The sequence below is a fragment of the Labrus bergylta genome, chromosome 9 (genome assembly GCF_963930695.1).
Source record: "Labrus bergylta chromosome 9, fLabBer1.1, whole genome shotgun sequence".
Taxonomy (NCBI): domain Eukaryota; kingdom Metazoa; phylum Chordata; class Actinopteri; order Labriformes; family Labridae; genus Labrus; species Labrus bergylta.
Window position 1 is genome coordinate 21,805,437 of NC_089203.1, and position 21,786 is coordinate 21,827,222.

Consider the following 21,786-nt stretch of genomic DNA (forward strand, 5'->3'; position numbering starts at 1 on the left):
CTTTCAAGGGCCGTCCAAGGACTGGACACACAAATTCACAATAAAGCCCCCAAAAAGTATTATGTTTAGTACAGTGAAAAACTTGCCCCACCTCAAATGTTTTGTAATGATCCGATGATTATCAACATTAGCTTTTGTTTTTATGTTGGCTGCATCCACTACACTATATTTGAGCAGTGATTAGAACCAATCTAATCCACTCCTGTTTAAAACAGACTGAGTTTTGATCCTCTTCTGGCCTTCACATTAATCAGACATCTCCATGTTTAAATCTGAATATTGGATGCCCTATGCTTAATTCTGGGCATATTTATTCAACCAAATGTGAATTGGTATGAAAAGTAACCTCCCTAAACATAATCTCAGCTATGTTTCTAATTCATAGTTTGGTGTTTAAATTGCTAGCAGAGCATGCTCAGGTGTGTGTTTGGATCTCAATCTGCCAAAACGTGCCTGGGTCTAATGAAGTATTTGATCTTTCGTCGTCCTCAGTCCTCATGCATTTGCAAAACTTTCACTTGTATCTGAGTCATTTAATCAATTCAAAGAATTTGTTAAGCCAGCACAAATTAAGTAAAGTTGTTTCCAGTTGCTCTGCAATGTCCTTCAATTTAAAGTTGTTACAGTGATATTTTCTCATAGTCACAGAGTGGGCAAAGCTTCAGCCTTTGTATCACCTTGAGTGTAATCTCAGTGGGAGTTTTGCTGCTCTATGTCTTTGATCTCCAAGGCTTTCAACTCAACCTTGTGCTTAATATCAGTAAAAGTCACTGCTCTGATGATTATAGACCCTCCCCACCTCTCAAACCCACAACAGTACCACAAATATATCTGAAGAATATGAGTGTGCAGGGGGCAGATACACACCTGCAGCGGCAGTTTGCAGCAAGCAGTGGAAGTGTTTTGATTGATGATAGAGCAGACCAAATGGAGCGGTGCAGTTTAATGGACCTACAGCAGCTCAGACTGTCATAGACCTAATTGATGAGCCTTTTTTGTTTGTTTTTAATGGAGACCGTTCCAATGTGTGCATGTGTGTATTAGTGTGTGTACGTCGGTATGTTGTGTGTGGGCAGAAACTTAAAACAAATTGCTCCTAATCATTCAAGTGTCTGCTGACTACAGTGTAATGAAAGCAACGGAGTGGAAAGTCATTTTATGCCAAGGTGACATATTGAGGAAAGCAGCCATTTTGGATGCCCGTCAAAAAGGTGCCGTGAAGGTCATCTGTTGCTTTTTGGCCTTGCCAGAGAATCTTTCATTGTCCTCACTGGGCAGAGCAGCCCAGCATGCTGTGTTAGAGAGCCAAGTGGAAAATGAGAGGTTATCTAATGAGGGAATACATCACAAGAGTTATTTTAAGAAACCAGGGTTCCTTTAGATAATCAGATACAAAGAAGACTTTGATTCAGTGGGGATCAAGGAGGGCCTTCCCTATCCCCTAGCAGAAAAGGTACTCTAGATGTATATAGCCTACGTTTATGAAATCCCTAACAGACATGCAATAATACATTTTATGAATCCAGTTCGGGATAATGAGTAATTTCTGGTGTTTTCTACAAGACATTTTAATCTCATGTCTGATGAAAATATGTTGAGATCTTAGGTACCAACAACATCAATTGCTACAAATCCCTCTTTCTAATTCCACAAAGCTCTAAGAGAAAATTCCTGCTGAGAATATGGAGCCACTGAGTGTCTCTCACTCTTCAGTGGCAGGGCAGATTAACTGTGTTTTGTTTATTTGTTTTAATATTTATGGTCTCATGTCGCCCTTCAGTTATTAAAAAGCTACCTCTGTTGTTAATCTATTCAACTCTTTTGACCCAAACGAAACGGCGTTGTTTGATGTTAAATCGTCATAAACGGACAGTGGAGGTCGGCACAGCGATGTTGCATAATGTAGGTGCAAATATTCAGGCCAAACACATGAGTCATTTCCTCACAACACAGTCGCTGCAGAGGCAGAGAGGGAGCCCATCTGGGATATGCATGTGTGCAACTAATGTGTTGCTGTTTGAACACGATTGTTGTTGATTACAGTATATGGGTTTTGGATCTTTATGTATGTAAATGTGTACATACAGTATGAATCTGTTGTTTTTATTACACATGTCAACACCAGTTTGTTCATTTGTGTATCCGTTCGCTGTATTTGTTTGTGCTTTTGTCTGTGTGTATGAAAGTTTATTACGCCTCTCCAGTCTGAATGACTTGCACATACACATTTTGTATCTTGTGTTAATGTTTATATGTCATGTTGGATATGCATATGTTTATGAGTGTTTGTTTCACTACCATGAACGCAGCAATAAGTTGATATTTGCCGCCTGGATGCACAAACTGCCCCCAGTACATCTGCAGGGGTTGTCAAGGTTCTTGAGCAACAGCAGTGACTCAGTGCTTTCTTGGCCATGTGCTTCAAAAACTCACTTCACGACCCAACTTGTGTTGGAGAAAAACAAACTCTGCAGTTTCTCTCGCTCCCGCAGCGGTCACTGATACCTTCACGCCCCTCTGTGTGTGTGACACGGCAGCAGGTGGCATCTCTTTGCATCAGGATCCTCCAGGTGGCTCAGCAGGCCATAACACATCACTGACTCCTTCTGCCCTTAGGTCAGACAGCCCTGCCACTGCCAATATTTGTGTGTGCGTGTGTGTGTGTGTGTGTGTGTGTGTGTGTGTGGGTGTGTGTGTGTGTTTGTTTTTCTCCAACACAAGTTGGGTCGTGAAGTGAGTTTTTGAAGTGTGTGTGTGTGTGTGTGTGTGCGTGCGTGCGGGTTCATATTTGTGTGTGTTTTTCACAAAAAAACAGCTACTGACCCCTACAGAAAGTTCTGGGTTAAAGAAGCTGCTGTTCTTGAAAGATCTGTCTTCTCTCCATCTGTGTGCTTTTGCAAAGTCAACGCCTTCCTCAAAGTGCAACATACTTTATAACTTAAAGTTTCACAGAGGGGAAAATTCTAAAATGAAACCTTTACATTGTTAGTATACTTTCTGAAGTGTACAGTATCTGTGTATTACGGGGGGAAGTTGTTGAACATTATTTTTCTTCAGTGCTTACACACCAAAATGAAAAATGCATTCATCTCTATTAACAAGAAGGGCATTTGGAAACTTCCATTGTGGCCATTAACTCCCCACAAAAGGAACTCTAACTGCCTGTTACCTGTTGTTTTGTGACGTATTTCCAAATGAAACAGGATAAAGCCAATTCTCAAGATAGAAGGCGGGACATAATCTTGGGAGGAATTTGATGGCACTGTTTAAAACAAAACACACTGACGACCTATAACTACTCATAGATGCACCGGGCAATAACTTACAGAATTTATCATAAAAGGGGAGGGGCAAAACAATTAGACAAAGCTTTTGTTTCATTTTTTAAATTCTATTTCTGGGTAACTTTTGCCTTTATTGGATAGGACAGCTGAAGAGAGACAGGAAACTCTGGGAGGGGAGAGAGGGAAATTACATGCAGCAACGGTTCAAAACCACAGCGACATAACTGCTAAGCCACATGGCACCCCAGACAAAGCTTCTTAATTGGTCAAAAATGTGTAAACGGCCCTGAGTGCAGTACAGCTATTGTGATGTAAAAATTCTCAGACGCTTTTTAGAAATAAATTTGTTCAATGATGGCAGATACATTAACATTTATCACATAACGCAGGATTAAAACCATATTTTTTATGTCACAGGGACTTTAAGTCGTTTATGAAGTAAATTTGCAATCACAACCCACATAAATATCTAACTGGTGTATTATTTGTTTTCTACAGAGATGTTTAAGGTGGCTTATATGGCTCTCGTCTCGTGCAGACTGCCATGAAAATCAAGAGTGTTAAAAAATACCCCTCCCTCAAAACACTCCATGAGCAGTCTGATCCAAACCACATTCTTCACTCAGAGTTTCAGCTTTAACCCTCTGGGAGAAGATTTAGGATCCTTCACACCAGACTGAACCTCTCTAAACATTCATTTGTGCCCATGTCCATTAAGATACTGTATAACAGGTGATGTAGGATATGCCAAGGGGTCATGCCATATGTACCTACTGTCAGAAATATTGATGTATAAGTGAATAATTGCTACATGGAATTGCTGCTGTTTTGGGATTTATCGTTATGTGTTTTGTGTGATCTCTATATTTTCACAAGTTTTATTCTCTTTTTGACTGCAGGACACAGTCCAATACAAATTTCCCTACGGGGAAATGTAAGTATGTCTTATCTTATCTTGACATCTTTTTAGTTTCATTTCATCATTTACTTTGCCGTAGTTTGTTTTTCATTTAGTCAATAACAAGGATTGTTCTAAATCCAATCCACTATCACTTCCCTCTATGGATCTAAATCTGAACCAAACATGAACCAATGTTACACCCTTCAACACATTTAGTTTAAATGGGGCCTGTAGTTTCCTTTAACCTTGCCAAGAGTAAGTGGCAGGTTGGCAGTGTGTCTGACATCTCTGATGGATAAATCTAATAACAGGTCCATAAAATGAAAATCTTTACATCCACAGCAGAAGTGGCTGATATTGGACTGCTAGTGCCAGTCCCCTTTTTACATTTCAAAGGAGTATATATCAGGCATCATTGATTATTTGTCTGAGATAGTGACTCGTACTCACTCCTGAATGAAAGCTTGGCAGCATCTCCTGAAGCTCCATTAGCTTGTCAGGTTAAAGCTGAGGTTGTAAGGCACTCTATTGTTCACACTACTCATGACTGACCGTTCTTTTCATTATATTAAAATGTTTAAGTGCAAATGGTGTCGCTGAAGGACTTGGGAAACCTCAGTAATTTCCTACAAACTAAGGAATTCATTTGAATGGTTCACTTCCTTTTCATATGTTCATTCGATACAATTATGTGATGGAATTGGCTGAAACAGCTCATTTGGCGTCAGGTATTCAAGACGACGCTGAGTTCTTTTGAAAGCATTGTCTGGGTGTAATAGTGGAGCGGCTAAGTGCTTATTTTCGTCAGAATCTTTCAGTTGATGATACAAGCGTGAAGATTGGCATGAGCAGTCTCCGTGGGTCACTTGACAAGAAAATTGTCTGAGACATTTGAAATTTCAAGATGGCGGCCATTTTTCAAGATGGCCGACATCTTAGTGGAGCAGTTAAGTGATGTAATGGTTTATTTGGTGATACAAGCATGAAAATTGGCATGAGCAGTCTCTGTGGGTCACTTGATAATAAGCCACCCACAGCTACTTGAAATTTCAAGGTGGCGGCCATTTTTCAAGATGGCCACCACCTTAGTGGAGCAGTTAGGCTTAAGAAATAATTTAGTTGGTCGATACAAGCATGAAAATAGCCATGAGCCATTTCAAAGGGTCATTTGACAAGAAACCGCCCACAGCCACTTTAAATTTCAAATGTCTCGGACAATTTTCTTGTCAAGTGACCCATGGCGACTGCTCGTGCCAATTTTCACGCTTGTATCACAAATTGAAAGATTGTAGCACTTGTCTGCTCCACTATAATATCAACACAAGGTCCATAATCTATCTCACAGCTTGGGAGCTTGGGCTGAAATGTCCCTTTCTTGACTTTATGACGGTTATAAAAGAAAATAAAAATATATATAATGATACATTAGAGTTAGAAGAATATCCTCCAAACTAATCCAACAGGCTGTCATTGGGGAGCCATGTCACTTCGGACAGGAAAAAGGGGAAGAAAGAGGGGTTGTGAAAGTAACAGCCTGACTTAGCAGGGTCTACATCTTTATGTATCTTTTTAAAGTTTTGATGTATAAGAAATCCAGAAGTATGGTTTCCTTTTCGCTACAACCCCAATGAACTGTTTCACTTGTAAATGTATTGCTACATCCCCACATAATCCTAGCCGGCTGGCTGGAAGGAGGCCAGCTTGTGTTGTTATAGATTCTTGGCATTGATCTGAGGAGTGTATGTGCTGTCGGTGCTCAGCAAACAAACCTGTTGGGAACGACACCCTTTACCGTCCAATATATATTAGTTTTAAAAAGGCTCCTGTCTCATCTGTCTGGACAACAGATTTTAAAGCAGCAACATTATATATACATTTGAAACGTTCCATTCGGAGCCATAAAAACGTGGATAATTAAATAGCAACAGCAACTAACAACTAACAAATGCAACTAAAAACTGTTACTGCAATGGGTCAACTGAAAAAGTCAGTGGAAAAAGCCAACTGAGAGCAGCAACACTCATGTAGAAAATGTTTTATATATTTAACACTGCATGCATATGCAGCTATACACACAAACACAATCGAAAGGGTGCTCTGTGAGGTCCAGTCATCCCTCTAAACATAATTTATTTCAAACTGTCATGCAGCCTCTGTGTTTGCTATGAACTGCTTTCCAGGCCAAAGCGTGAATCAGTAATAAGTATCAGATAATTTGATGCATCTCGGCGTCTCTCATCACCCCTTCCTCCACTTCAGGTAGTGTTTTGATTCCCTGAACTCCCCACCGAGATCAGAAAAAAAAAAAAAACATTGGTGGAGTGTGGGAACCAAGAAGAAAAACAAACTGATGACAGAGAGGCTCGTTTGTCTGAGATGTGAGTGCCTGTGTCGCCTCGTTTGGTTTTATTTGTCATGCCGAAGCTAGTCTAGTAAATTTAATAAAGAAATCCCTCTCAAGTTATTATTCCAGACAATATCTAGTGTGAAAATGAATTTGAAACACAACTGATGTTAATGTGATTATAATAAATTAATCCAAACTGTTTTTTGCCCTAGGTTGTCAACCCTCTTCCCCTGTTAGTCTGTGTGGTGCTAAATAAAAAGAAGATAAAACATAGCAGGGAGACATTGTTAGGGCCCTAAGCACTGACAAGTGCGTATGACCCTCTTGGAACCCTAGTGATTATTATTCTTCTTTTTATTGTTCCTCCACTTTTGAGGGCCTGAACGTGCCCGAAAACTCACCAAACTTTCCACAGTCATCAGGTCTCGGTGGCGCCCCCTTGAAATGTTCAAAATGGCCTCCCCGTAAAGGGTTTTTTCACGTACACTCGCGAAAATTGGTATGCATATTAAGCTATATGGACTAAAAATCCTCTTGCAGCGTTTCAAAAAACCCAACAGGAAGTCCACAAATTAAAGTTGAATTTCATGATAACGGCCCAAAATCGCTCAAAATCACCGATTTCAGCCTTCCTGTTTGAACGCACGTGCCCGAGGGCGCTCATCCGATCGACGCAATCTCAGTGTCCGTGTGTTCTAGACAGGCTCAGCATATCTCGTTGTGCTCTGCACGTTATTTCGTCAAAGGGCGTGGCCGTGGCGTGTGTTTTACGTTTTTTTGAGCATTTTGGCAAGTTGCCAAAAAAGTAAATGCTTATATCTCTGCCATCTAGTGTTCAATCATATTAAAATTTCTCATGCATGATACAGGACCCGCCCTGAACACATCCATGATTGACATTTTTTGATTAGTCACAGCACCACCTGTTGACAACAGGAACTTCCTGCTTCTCAATTAGCATTAGCCATTGCTACAGGGTAGCTCATTTTCCCCTCAAAATTGGTGTGGACCATGCTAACACCTTGGCCATACAACACTTTCAAACTCAAACGCCTACGTCCAACGCTGTCGCCATATGGACGTGTTGCTCGCCATCAAACAGGAAGTAGTTTTTTCACGGGCTTAACATAGTTGTACTGTCCCGAAACTTCATACATATAACCCTGGTAGTAAAGTCAAACATGTTATACCGTTTAAGTGAGTGGGCGTAGTGGCGCCTACAATATTTCAAACCTTCAGCCCCCGCAGCACGTTGAACCTACAATTCTGAGTTATAATATGCATTTCCAACATGACAAAACCTACAAAAAAGCCTCTCCAACCCACACCCAAAACTCAACAGGAAGTCCACAAATCACATCGCCATCAAACAGGAAGTGGCTGTAACTCTTATATACTTTCTCGGATCTGCTTAAAATTTCCTAGGTACGATCAGGGACCTCTGAACACATTGACATAACAATAGTCAACTTTAACCATAGCGCCCCCTCCTGCAAGGACTAAGCACTACATCATACATACTTTGTCGGATCTGCTTAAAATTTCCCAGGTATGATCAGGGTTGGCCTCTGAACACATTGACATAACAATCATTCACTTTAACCATAGCGCAGCCTACTGCAAGGAGTAAGTACTACATCTTATATACTTTGTCTGATCTTTTTGAAATTTCTCAGGTATGATCAGGGTTGGCCTCTGAACACACTGACATAACAATAGTCAACTTCAACCATAGTGCCCCCTACTGCAAAGAATAAGTACTACATCCTATATACAATGTTCAATTTCCTCCAAATTTCATAGCTATCATGACAGTGCCAGCCTGAACTGTTCTACATCTAAATTTAATATGATCTTCATTATGTTGCCTATTTCAACATGCCAGTACTACGACTACACAAATCAAACTACACGGCCTGCTGCTTAGCCACGTTCCGCTGCTGCTGCACTCCTGCGGTCGCGACACACCCCGACATGCACAGGGGTGCGAGGGCCCTTCATCACCGGTTACGGTTTTAATTGTTTTTTGTTTTACAACATATATGATGATAAGAGTATAGTCATCTTGCCACAAAAGGTACATAGTGGCAAACAGATTGAAATTATTAGCCTAAGTATTTAGCATCTGTCAGATTTTTGACTTTGTGTCACAGCCCAAATCTCCAACATTTATTTCAGTCTCAGTGTTCTTAACCAAATCTATAAAAGCAGCAGACGACAGTTTATAGGGATATAGTGTTTATAATGTACTACATAGTGATTATTTTGGAGTATATAGCTATTTCATAGTTTTAACTCACCATTAGTTTGATATTAAATAGCAGTAAATCCCAAATCAAAGGTTATTTCAAGAGTTTATTTTCTAGCTTTTTATGTGTCCATACAGGTTTGCATCAAGCTGTTTACGGTTGTTTTATTCCTCTCACGTCATTGCATTTCTTTCCACATGCAGAATACATCACATACAGAGTATGTCAGGGGTTTCTCATGTAGAAAATACAACCATTTGATTGACAGCCATGTTTGCCTCAAGGGGATTCCATCTGTACTGCCCTGCCAGGCTGTTGCAGAGGAGAAAACCCCTACAGATTGGAGATTGTCAATCATTTGCCATTATTATATAAAGGAGACATAAAGCTCAGCAATGAGTCAAGTTTTTACTGAGATACAGCAGCATAAATGTTTAAAAAATTAGGGGCAGGTTCAGATGCAAATACGGGATGCATACTGCTAATCTTGTTTTTGTCTTATGTCTCCACATTTTTTAGTCTACAGCTCAATGACATGCTTTCTGGTAGAGAAAGATTTGAAGTTCTTCTGTAAACCAAGCACTTGTTGGATTGAGCCAAAGTGATAAATTGTTTACTCTTTTGTCTAATTTGTTCACAACTTTTTAAGATCTGGAGTTTGTCTCGATCATGACCTTTCTTTTCAACATTTTGCAGGTCAGATTTCCTAAAACCTGTCTCTTCAACAAGAAACACCTACAAAGAGTTTGAAATCAGAAGGACTTTTCCCCTTACTTTTTTCATAGTTTAAGCTATTTCTCAGTCATTCACTAACCACATGTAAAATCTTTAATTGTGTACGTAAAATACGATGCTTTTAGCAGATCCCCTAGCCATCTAAACATTACTTATTTCACTTGGAAAACATTTCTTCTTTGGAATGTGACCTGAAAAGTCTGAGCTTTTGTTGACTCAGGTTCTACTAACTTGGGAAACCATAGAAAGTTGCCAGGAGTGGAAGATTTTAATTGCACTGTTTGGAAAGTACTAAAACGCTGTATTTCACTGCCCCAATAACCAATCTGGTGGGATGTGAGTAAAAACCTTAGATTTTTTTTAACGCTGACATGACTGATAAAGCCTTGGGGAGCTTCAGGAGTTACCAAACTGGATCTTTGGACATGGTCCCTTCTGAGGACAGTGGTCTGTAAGTTGGATTTCTGAGAATGCATTTCGGTTGGCTGCTGTCACTCCACCGTGGTTAAAACACAAGTGACGCACACAGTGTGACTCAAACAGGAGAGTCCTCGGGGAGAGTTGCTGGACCATGATGACATATAAAATATTAATACATCAATCATCTTCAGACTGACACGTTTATTAAAGCTGCCAGGTGAAGGACTTTTGTGTCTGAGGTTCAGAAGTTTGTGAGAGTGTTACAAAAGCATTATTTTAGAGCCAGATTTCACAACAATGCAGTTAGCTATCGAAAGGAGATAGTGACAAAATGAGCCTATAGAATAAATACATTCTTCTGTGCGATGTTTGCTCAAACATCTGTGAGAAGGCACACAGTGCAGAAAATGAAATGTAGATGGAAAAAGCCAGCCGGTAATCATTCCACTCAACTGAGTACACACAATGAGATGTGCATCAAGCCGAGCTGTTTGATTGAGATGTCAAACACTTCAAAGGTTCAAATGTAGAAGCAGACTGAAATACATATTTACAGGTCAGTATTGGCTGGCTACGGCTATGGACTGATATGTCTGTATTGCATAACTAGATTTAAAAGAAAAAGGCACAGCAGTTAAGTTATATACAGTTAAGTGTTTGACAGTTATATGACTGATTCTTTTCTACTGCCACCTTGAAAATCCAGCCCCTTGGCTGAAAGTCCTGTTTGACTCAGCAGTCGCCAAAGACAATAATTTCTTTCAGACTTTATAGCTCTTTTTAATAAATCATGCCACTACACTGTGTTAACACCTGTCATACTTACAGTGAAAACCAAAGGTTGTTGCCTGTTGTCCTTTTTTTGCTGCAGAGTTTAACTTGAACACTTGGTTATTTTCGACTAAAATAAGCTTTTAAAAGCAATAATAAACAAATGAATGATTAACTGTTAAACTGAGTAGTTCTCCAACACTTGTTATGAGCTTCTATTTCTCTGTTCTCTGTTCTATGTGATGTGATGTTGATGAAATACAGATGGCTGCGGATTGGCTGTGGGGGAACATGTTTGCATAATCTTTAGATTAAAAAAATTAAGAAGTTGAGCATACTGTTTTTTTGGTAACAGAAAGCTATGTCTTCTGTGTTTCCTGTCCTCATCGTGTTTATTATTATCTCAAGTTAATTGCATCATTACTTAATGTTATATTTGGTCCAATTAAAAGCATGTTCGGTCCTATAAAAATGTATAACTTTTTTCATCTATGAAAGTTGATTAATTTACAAAACCTTGAAGCTTATTGAACAGAATCAGTGCACATACAAGAAGCATTTAGAGATACAGTCATGTTAACTAAAAACACAACTGGCAGTCCATTTTTTATTGGGGAGTCTAAAGGGTGAATTATATAAAAATTGGACAAAATTGAAATCATAAGTTACAGTTAAACATTTAGTTTTGGTTTAAAATAATGTGTTGTGTTACATTCGTCCATGTTATGTCTCTGCACCACTGTACTGTGCAGCCTAGGTGTCTACAGAGGGCAAACATCATTACTGCATATCAATTTATCAGGATTACATTGCCTGCCTTCTCGGCTCATTTCTCTGAATCGGGTTAAAATAGGTTGATATCCGCCATAAAACATTATTCATACATGCCAAGTCAGCCGAAAGCCGGTAAAGTATGGAGAAGCTCATTTGAATTGCTCACAGAGGCTGTCCAGCCAAGCGTAAAGGCTTTAAATGAAATCCAGCAGAAAGCGTGTGTTATATGCAATCTACATGTCGGGTTAACTAAGCGTGTGGTTAAATGGTCAACTCTTGTGAAGAGGGTCATGTACAGTATGTTGGTGAAAAAGAATTGTGCACACAATCAATTAATCAAACGAATGATACTGTTCTGGGCTGAAGGACATTTATACCACAGAGTAATATCACAGTCATGCTGCTGCATAAATATCCCCTTTCAGCTTCAGGTAGCTATTTTCCTCTGTTAAATCTTAACATAAAAAGGAAAATTATTACATTTTACAATCAACTCTGTCCCACAGCTCTTTTAAAGACAGCAGGATGGCGGAGGCCATGGCTGCAGCTTAGAAAGGCATAGCCCATATCAGCCTCATTAGCAGGGAGTGGACTGAGCGAAGAGCAGAGAGAGGAGGACGAGGGAGAAAATATGATGAAGAGGGAATGGGGAGTAACAAGGACAAAGGGCATGAAGAAAAAGTCCATCCAAACCCCCAATCAGTAACAGATTTATTTCAGAAAAGATTTTGAGGGAGGGAATTTACATCATATGTAAAACCTTCACAGCCTAAAGAGAAATGACAAAAGAAATCCTTCACAAAAACTGCACGTGTCTCTTTTTATTTTGTGCGTGAGGAAGTAGTAAACAAATAACAGCTCATATACCTGGGGGGGTCACACTAGAGTAATATATCTTCATATAGCAATATATATCCTCCAGGGCTCTGCAGCTAATCCTAATTAATCCTTCAGGATAATTATTATTTATTTTCTTAGTGACCGCACAACCAGAGCACAGGGAATTGCCTCATACTGTACACTGCACATTTAATTTTCACACAATCAATATTAGTCATTACACTTTACAATTAATGCATGTTTCCACGAGTGTGTCTGTAATTAAGTACATGTTGGAACGCAGACATGACCTTTTACACCCACTTTAGTTTCCAGCTTGAGTTTAACAACTTTAAAAAAATGTTGTCAAAGACTTATATGGTTGTAATATTCTGGCTGCTTAATTAGAGATAGAACCGTGGATAGAGTCAGAAACTGGGGAAAAAGAGTGGGGGGGGTGACATGCGGGAAAGGAGCCACATGTCGGACTTGAACCTGGGCCGCCCGCCTGGAGGACCACAGCCTACGTACATTGGGCCCGCGCACCAACCACTAGGCTACCGGTGCCCCCAGCAGTCAATTCTTAATGTAAATCTTGCTCATCTTGTGTATTTAGCAGACAGATCCAAGGTAAATGGAAAAGTTAGTTAAAAAGTGTCTATTTGCAGAATCATGTTGTTTTGCTTTCTTCATTGTTATAGTCATATTGGCTGTGTTGACAGACCAACAGAGATTAGCTGATGTATACCTGCAATCCTTGTCAAAAAAAAAATATGAAGTTGGTTACCAAAGATTAAACTTGACAAGAGTTTTGTGCTCTCTTTATCTATTCTACAAGAATCACTCTTGATCCACAAGCACCCATATCAGGAATTAAATATAAGTATCTGTTTATCCAATATTTAGGATTATCCTCAATCTAAATACATTCTTAAATTTTATGAGTTGATTCTGTCTCTCATCTAGACTTTGTAGAAATCAATGCAAAGGGCAGATGTGGCCTAAAGGGCAGATGACTCTGATCACTGATTGTTCAATAATTCAGTTCCCTGCCCCTGATCAACCCAGAGAGGTGCCCTTTAGCAAAATACTTTACCTCCATCCAATAGTGCAAACAGATCTGAGAGGCCTTCATGTTGCGTAAAAGTACCCTGAAAAGGTTAACGTACGTCCTTATTATAACTTAGACTATCTGTGCAGCAAAATTACTCAAATATAATCTTACACAGGCAGCAATATGGCACAAACTGGATTGAGATTTTGTTTAAAATAAAGTTTTACACATTTTTAAATTGCTGAAGTGAAAAAAACAGGAGAAAGAGTTATGTCGGTTATCCTGAAATAGACACCAAATTTAGAGATGATTGACAGCTGCAGTGTGACTTTATATGTGTGACTCTGTGTTTATCTGCTTACCGCCCCCTTGCTCTGCACTATATCCTCTCTTATTATACAGAGCTGTTTTCTGTTGACGCACAGAAGTTTGCCTTCTTAAAGACTGTTTTCACATTTGTCCAGTGGGTGTGTGTGTGTGTGTGTGAAAGGCTCAACTGCAGGCTGCTCTGTCCCAAGTACTCTGTTTTTTTTTTTTAACTTATCATCCCCATGTGTGTGTGTTTGAGTGAGTGAGTGTGCGTGTGCGTGTGCGTGTGCGTGTGCGTGTGTGTGTGTGTGTGTGTGTGTGTGTGCTGTCGTTTTTTGTTGATATTTTTATGAATTGCATTCATGTTTTGCTCAGCAATTTTGTGTTTTCCTTTGCATTTATCTCAGAATCAAACCCCTCTAGATCGTATTTAGGTACAAAGAGGATTTTTTTGTATACAGGCAAAAAAAGACGTTTTCCTCTGTAATATTTAGGCACCAAAAGACACACACTGTTGCATTTTGTTCTCTAAGGCAGCTAAAAGTCCAAGCTAAACTACTCCCACCCAAACACGCACGTCCTTTTTCTCTTGCCACAAACAAGCAAATACTGAAGCACGTACACCTCCTGGACCCCCCCCCCCCCCCCCCTTACCTCGCCCTTTAGATTTACTGTAATCGTTGAAGGGTGGAGGGAGGTAAGACAGCAAATACATTTCAAACTGAAGGATGGAAAAAGCACAGAGGGACAAAGAGTGATGGCGTTAAAGTAGAGAGGGTATGAGGGGCCAAAACTGACGGATGGGGTGAGAATAGGAAAGAAGAAACATGACTAATGGGATGGGGGAGGTTAAAAGGAAGTTGGAAAAAGGGTGATAAATGAAGAAATGAACAGAAGGAAAGAAAGAGAAACTGCAGGGCCGCAGAGGAAAACAGAAAACACCTCTCATTAAAGGGAGATTACAGCTTCTGCAGGCTGAGTGTGCAGTGCGACTTTACAACCTCTGCCTTCAGCTGCTGATGATATAACACCCAGTTTTAAAGATCAATTTGTCACTTTTCATCTCCTCCTACACCTCATTCTCCTCCTCTTCTCTTAAGGCAGAGGCCAGGGATACCAGAGGAGGGAGAGGGAGGAGGGGGGGTAGGAGGAGCTGGGGTTCGCTGCTCTATGGAGAGAAAGAGGTGAGAAAGCTGACTTCTATTTACGAGCATTTCGGCTGATCCCCCCAATTGAGGTGGCTTGAGAATCCACATCTACCGAAACAAAAAAAAAAATCACTACTAACACGCATGGCTAACAGGATACGTCTTAGTGCAGGCCAGTCACAACAGCCCAAATCTACTGATGCTAGCAAGCTCAGATGCTCACATATTCACACCACGCCTTTTTTTTCTTTTACATGGAAAATGTGCCAGGAGGCTGGCAGGAAAAAAATCCCAGTTCACGTCAGGGTCAAAACATGTGGCTTGTTTGCATTTCCACATGTAGCTTACCTCAAAATATTCTGGACATTATCTGGATTTTTGTGCATTTGTGAAAACACCATAGCACGGACGTACTTCTTCAAGTACATTCATTTTCCTGTAATTAAGGTTTGTTTTCTATGCTTGTTTAACTTGGCTTTCAATTAATAACTTCTAAGTTCAGTCACATGTGGGCTGATTTACATTTGTCCCTCCGTAGAAGAGCTGAACAGAAAGACATTTAGCTGTAGATGTATAATATGTCTTGCTGAGTAACGTTTAAATCCACATGACTATTAGTGAACCAGTTAAACGATAAAAGCCTAGATGGTTTTCTTTATTAGGTCAGTAAATAATCTTTCTTCAGATGAGCCTTCATCTTCCGGGAGTCTCTGACATAAAAAAAAACTTCTGATCTTTGACTTGCATTTCAAAGGCTTAAAGGCTTGTGGGTGACAGAGATGAGCGCTTCATGGTGACAAGCAAGACGACCTTGCTCCTCACTGTATAAAACACACAGAATACAAATCACTGGCTTCATGGGAGCAGATGGAGTGTGAGTTTCTTCACAGATCAAGAGAGAGAGAGAGAGAGAGAGAGAGAGAAGTGAGATAATAGCCCACAGCTAATCCACTGCACACTGAAAACTCATTACTTCCTAAAACGAAACGGAAAAACTTGCTCCCCAAGACGGAAAGAAATACTCTGCTGAAGGTGAAGACCTTGGCACAAACTGCCTATTTCCCCTCATGTGTGAAATTTCTTTTTATTCAGCTGCTTTTAACTCGTTTTCTTTGTTGACGAGAAGCTTTGTGCGAGCCCGGTGGTGGGCAGCCGTGGTTCTTCAGGACTCCCACATGCACACCCGCCAGCACTGAACCAAAACCAAACACACACACACACACACACACACACACACACACACACACACACACACACACACACACACACACACACACTTGTCTTAATACAAGATGAATACACAGCTACTGTACACAAACAAACAAAACACAGACCCCAACAGCCATAAAGCAACACAACAGTTGGTTTGCAACTTTTAACTCCTGACCTACCAATCATTTGAACATCGCTGATTAGTTGAAGATTCATGATGGATAATTTTTGGGATGTAATTTCCCACCAAATCTGGCAACCAAAGTTTCCAATCATTTCTGTTACATAGAAAAACCTTTTTATCAGACTAATGAAACTCTTGAAGCCACTGCTGTAAAATCCATCCTTTTCAATATGAAGTTTGCATATTATAATTTCAACATTAAGGCTTTGGCCCATTAAGAACAAAAAGACTTGAAACGTTTGTATTGACTGCAACAGGTGAGCTGAACAATGTTTACTTAATGGTTTAAACAACTGAAGTTACTGATATCATACAGAAATCTACAGATAAAGGTTTCACATTTCTAAAACACAGTGGTATACGATTGTCATTTAAATACCACGCCCCCATATGTTCACGGTTCAGCTGTCCTCGCCCCCAGAGAAACGAGATATGAAGTGAGTGACACCATAACAGAGAAAAGTAAAGAGGAATAACATTGTGTTGTCTGGCAGCCTTAAATGTAGGATTAAAGAGCTTCAGAAGAAATATGGCTGCATGAAATCTCAACAGCGTTGGTGTGGATAACCGAACTCCAGCGGCATTTTTAATAATTAATTTAACATCCGTGATATGTAACGTACATAATCTAGGCTATAATATGATCAAATTTTTATACTTTTAGTTTAAAAAAACCTGGTCAGACCATACTATCTCTACAATATAGGCTAGTGTTGCGGGTCTTAAAAGAAGCAGCTCCCAGACCTGAGGACGCCAGCCGGACCCCACCTGAAATAATCCCAGATCGAGGAGTGAGTGGCTTCCTTCATCGGTTCAGCCTCAATATCAGGCACAAGTAGTGCAGGAGATCCTGCATCTGTGTCGGATAATGTCGGCTGCACCGGCAGCTCGCCATTAATGAGACTTTAAAAGAGACGAGAAACCTGAAACGTCCTGCATCACATGAATAAAGTGTTTGATCAAACGCTGTGCACTTCTCATCCGTTTAGCCTACTTTCCAAACATAAGAATTTAACACTTGCATAGTGGAAGTTCCTGACTCCGTCTTGGTTATTATGTCACATGTAGTCTCTGGCTTATGTGCGTCTGCTGTGCGCAATTACACATGTGGCACATCACCGTATTATTGATTGTTTAAATCTCCGGACATACCGATTAGTTATGATCTAATGTTGCTGTTCTGTATTCTTAAATATTTCATATTGCAGAGGCTTAAAGTTGTATTTAGTATCCTCTGGAAGTTTTTCTGTCCTTTTGAAGTAACTGTTTGTAGTTTTTCTGTTTTTAATTTTTCTGCAGAGATATTCCTGTGCGCATGAACGTTTAACATGTAGGCCTAATTACCGAAAGCAGCCTCTCTAATCTTTAATCTTTAAAGTAAATCGATTAAACAAACATAAATTCATCAAATATGACACACAACTAAAGAAATCACCTGACAGCTCGCGCCGCTCAACATTATTTAAAAAGCAATGTAGCCTACAGAGATCGTTATCAGCTGCAGCGCAAGTCCACACTGAGTTGAAAACGTACGTACACGAACTGAGACCTGGCGTGAGATTTGAGCCAACTTGATAAGTGCCGAACTTTGCGTGGAAATGACCGTACACCCATTTTTCTGCCGTACGTACCTTTGATAAGTGAGGGCCATGGCGGTGACTGTGTCTGCAGAGACCCTGTCCTCTGACTGTAATTGTATGTTTTGGTTGACTCTGGACGCTCCTCGGTGGGAAGTGGTTGTGTTCCCCCCAGCCAATGACAGCACCAAGGTGAGTTTGGGAATGGATACAATTCATCAATTGGACGCCAATCAAAATAGCGGATATTGCAGAACCGCGGATATTGCAGAACCAGACATAGCGACCGTGAAGAGGAAATACAATAATAGCGAGTCTCTGTCTCTGTGCTGCCTCTCTGCTGTGTCAAAACCATATAGAGCCTTTGACCTCCATGACACAATTTGCATATTCATGCATACTAACAAGTTCACATTCCTTCAAAATTCAATACTATGTTATGATAATTTCATGTCCGGGGAGCCTTTTGCAGCACAAGCAATTAGAAAGTCAATCACATGCCTGCATGCGGGAATGAAATTATTGAAGATTAGAATCTGCCTTGATTATCTCTTTCTCCCCTTCAGGTGGAAAATGTGTACTCAGCACGTGGAGATAAGAGTCACTGCAGGGTCCAGTCAGAGGCACCATCAACAGCCTGATTAATGTTAAGGCTGAGCCACAGCAAAGGCCTGCTTTAACCAGCTCTTCTGGCAGGTCACTGTATTTGTGCCTGCAATACTGTGTGTTGGACAGAGTGGTCAGCAACACTGAGGGCCCCACAGGGGACGATCCTTTCTCACTTTCTCTTCAGCCTCCACATCACAGACTTCAACTACAACACCAAATCCTACCACCTTCAGAAGTACTCTGCTGTAGATGGATTCATCAGCAAGGGTGAGGAGGTTCAGTACAGGGCTGTGGGGGGTTGACTTTGTCACATGGTGCAAACAGAACCATATCCAGGTCAATGTGGAAAGACTAAGGAACTGATCGTGGATCTGAGGAGGGCAAAGGCAAGGGCATCCAGGGGGTCAGTGCTAACATTGTGGAGGATTATAGGTACCTGGGAGTATATTTGGATAACAAAATGGACTGGTCCTGTAACACTGGGTGCCGAAACGAAGGGTCTGAGCCACCTATATTTTATGTATATTTAGATTCCTATATTTCTACTGCTATATTGTTTGTTTAAGCAACTGAAATGACCTAATTTCTGCCTGGGAATGAATAGAGTATTTCTGATTCTGATTTAACACCTCTTGGTAAACAGGTGGCACACAAATGCCCCTCGAGCCATCATGGTTCAGTCTACCTTAGACATTACAAACCTGTTACAGTAAGCAGGCTCTGCTCAGTGTGCCCCAGGGGCCAAATGAGCAGCAGATGTGCAGGGAAAACGGAAAAACACCAAAGCGGGAGGAGGTAAAGGGGAACAAAAGAAACGTTAAAAATGAACCAAATTCTTTTGCAATATCTGTCAGAGAGTGAGCTGAAAAATTACGAGAGAGTTCATGAACCAATAAGCGAAATAAATACTGAACTGAATATTAAGAAGTCAAGTTTTGGGAAAAAAAGAGGGGGAAAAAACAGCAGGAAAAGCCCAAAAACAATACAAACACACACACACACACACACACACACACACACACACACACACACACACACACACACACACACACACACTGGTTAAATTAATGCAAACCAGTTTGTTAAATTCTTACCTCCCAATGCTTGTTTCATAACGAAATTCATGGTGATGGCTTTTAATTCCCTGCCTTCTTTGTCTGAGCGATGTTACATTCAATTGAAACGGAAAAGTTGAAGTCCTTTATTGCCAGATCTGAAAAAGAAAAGGACAAAAAAAACGTAGATTTCTGTCAGAAAATCAATAACCTAACTTTATAATTATCATAAAATGTATGAATAAGACAACCAAATCAATGGCTATCAATCAGGAACATTAATCACGTCCGTAAAAGCCATTACAGGGTAAGGAGGTCACTACAAACTCATTCTTGAGTAAGCTACTGCAGACACGCCACCTGTAAATTATTAACAGGAAATTACAGAAATTAGTTTAAAAGGTCTAAAATCAGACCCAAATCAAAGCTGGCGCGAAGCCAAACGGCCACATCGGATCTGTTTTGGGTGTTTGGCACGTTTCACCAATGCGCCGATGAAGGACACCAAGGTCAATGGTTCAAACAAAACCTGAACACAATTGGAAACAGAAAAACGCAAAACATCTCAAAACAAGACACAAAATCAACAGCTGATCAGATCTGTTGCTTGGTCTTGTTCAGATTTTTTCTTGCAAAAATGTGGCTCTTTGTTTCAAAAATTCCGGAGTGTTTGGTGCCAGGCACCGATGTGAGTACCTGTCACGACAATCAGGAATAACCTCTATGTGGCAGCGCGAGTTTGCAGAAAGTGTACAGTGCGAGTCCCCAGCCTGGCAGGACGCTATATAGTCATGCATGTGGACCAAACCACTGCTATGCTTCTTTTTTTTCTGATCATGTGGTAAAACTTTCCATCCTCCATTGGAGGGACATAGGACACAGCCATCCCACTCCGGCATCGGAAAAAAAAAAGCTGCTCGAACATTGCGTTAATTAAGCGGCAATACCGGCAGATGCATGCATGTTCGCCGCTACACTTCCCCTCAACATGTTAAGAATCGACTTGATTGTGAACGCAAAGACACAGAGATGGTGTGCAAGCTGGAATACACATGCACTTCCTTGTTTGATCGGCGCCTGCTTTCAGCACCACCGCGAGTGGATAGCTCCCCCTCAGAACCGATGAATTGCACTCAAGCAGCCGCATCATGCATCGATTTACCTCCGTCCGGCGACTGGCAGAAATCCTTGTCACACACTTCAGACACCTGACAGGAATCAAAAAAAGCAGAGCTTCTTCAGCTGCAGCACAACCTCCACAACCAAGTTATCCTGCAACAGCAGCAAGAGCTAATCTAACTACTCGTCCCTTGCATCTCCGGCTCCCGGGGCTGGAAAAAAAAAAGAGGGGACGTCCTTGGTGGTGTTGGTGCTGGTGCTACGTCTTCCTGCACACACACACACACACACTCTCACACACACACGCTCACTCTCTTACACACTCACACGTAGAGAGGAAGAGGAGGAGTAGAGGGTGGTGATTTACGAAGGGTGAAGCTGTAGTCGTTCACACCGTGATGGAAAGAAGCGACTGAATCACATGGAGGGGATGGAGAGAGAAAGAGAGAGAGAGAGGGAAACGTCCCACTAACGTCCTCCTGACCGAGAGAGAGAGATCAATTATTCAGCCCTGACGCTGGCTGGCTGCTCCAACAGACCGTCCTCCCTCCTCTGCAGCGGGGAGAGGGACTCATTGAAAACGGTATAGCAGGATATAACGAGGGATTAGGACAAATGCTTTGTAGATGGATGTCTTATTGTTTGCCTGCGCCGTCTTGTTCAAAGTGTCACACACATTGGGTATTGCATCCAGTGGGCGGTGTAAGAAATTAGCTAAATGTTCCTCTGGGTTTCCTTTCATGTTGCTATGGGGGATTCCAGAGTCTGCTCATTGTGACATCATATTGCTTTGTATTATATTGTTAGATCATGATGAACAACACCATGGTGTGCAAAGACTCTGTAGTGTCAGGAGCTAAATGAAACAGGCACCCTTTCATGGTTATGTTCATTCTTGCCCAAGGTCACATGAGAGGATGCTGAGCCTGCCCTCTGACGTGAACTCTCAGGGAAACATGAAGCATGGAGGTGTCCTGTTGTGGTAATGACAGCCCCTGTGCCCACTAAGTGCAGGCGTTTTTAGGTGAATCACAATTGTAAAAAGATATTATTATCACCCTCCTGCTTATTTCCCCTTGTATTTTAAAACCACTATGTTGTTTTGCTGATACTACAACCTTATAGATTGCCTGTGCACCAGCTTATTTTGACCCATAACACTTAAGCAATATCACACAAGAGGGAGTGATTTGTTCCGAGTAAAAGCACTGCTGGGATT

At 40.9% G+C, this 21,786-nt stretch overlaps 1 protein-coding gene across 1 annotated transcript in view; it reads right to left on the reverse strand.

Moving 5' to 3' along the window:
* Positions 1 to 20,982, reverse strand: part of LOC109986708 (complexin-2) — a 59,505-nt gene extending 38,523 nt beyond the window's left edge. Inside the window, exons 1-2 of the mRNA XM_020637473.2 lie at positions 20,611 to 20,982; positions 19,488 to 19,606 (exon numbers count right to left, since the gene is read on the reverse strand). Of these exons, the coding sequence (XP_020493129.1) occupies positions 19,488 to 19,518 (31 nt within the window). The 5' untranslated portion in view covers positions 19,519 to 19,606; positions 20,611 to 20,982. The remainder of the gene's footprint in view (positions 1 to 19,487; positions 19,607 to 20,610) is intronic.
* Positions 20,983 to 21,786: the final 804 nt, after the last annotated feature.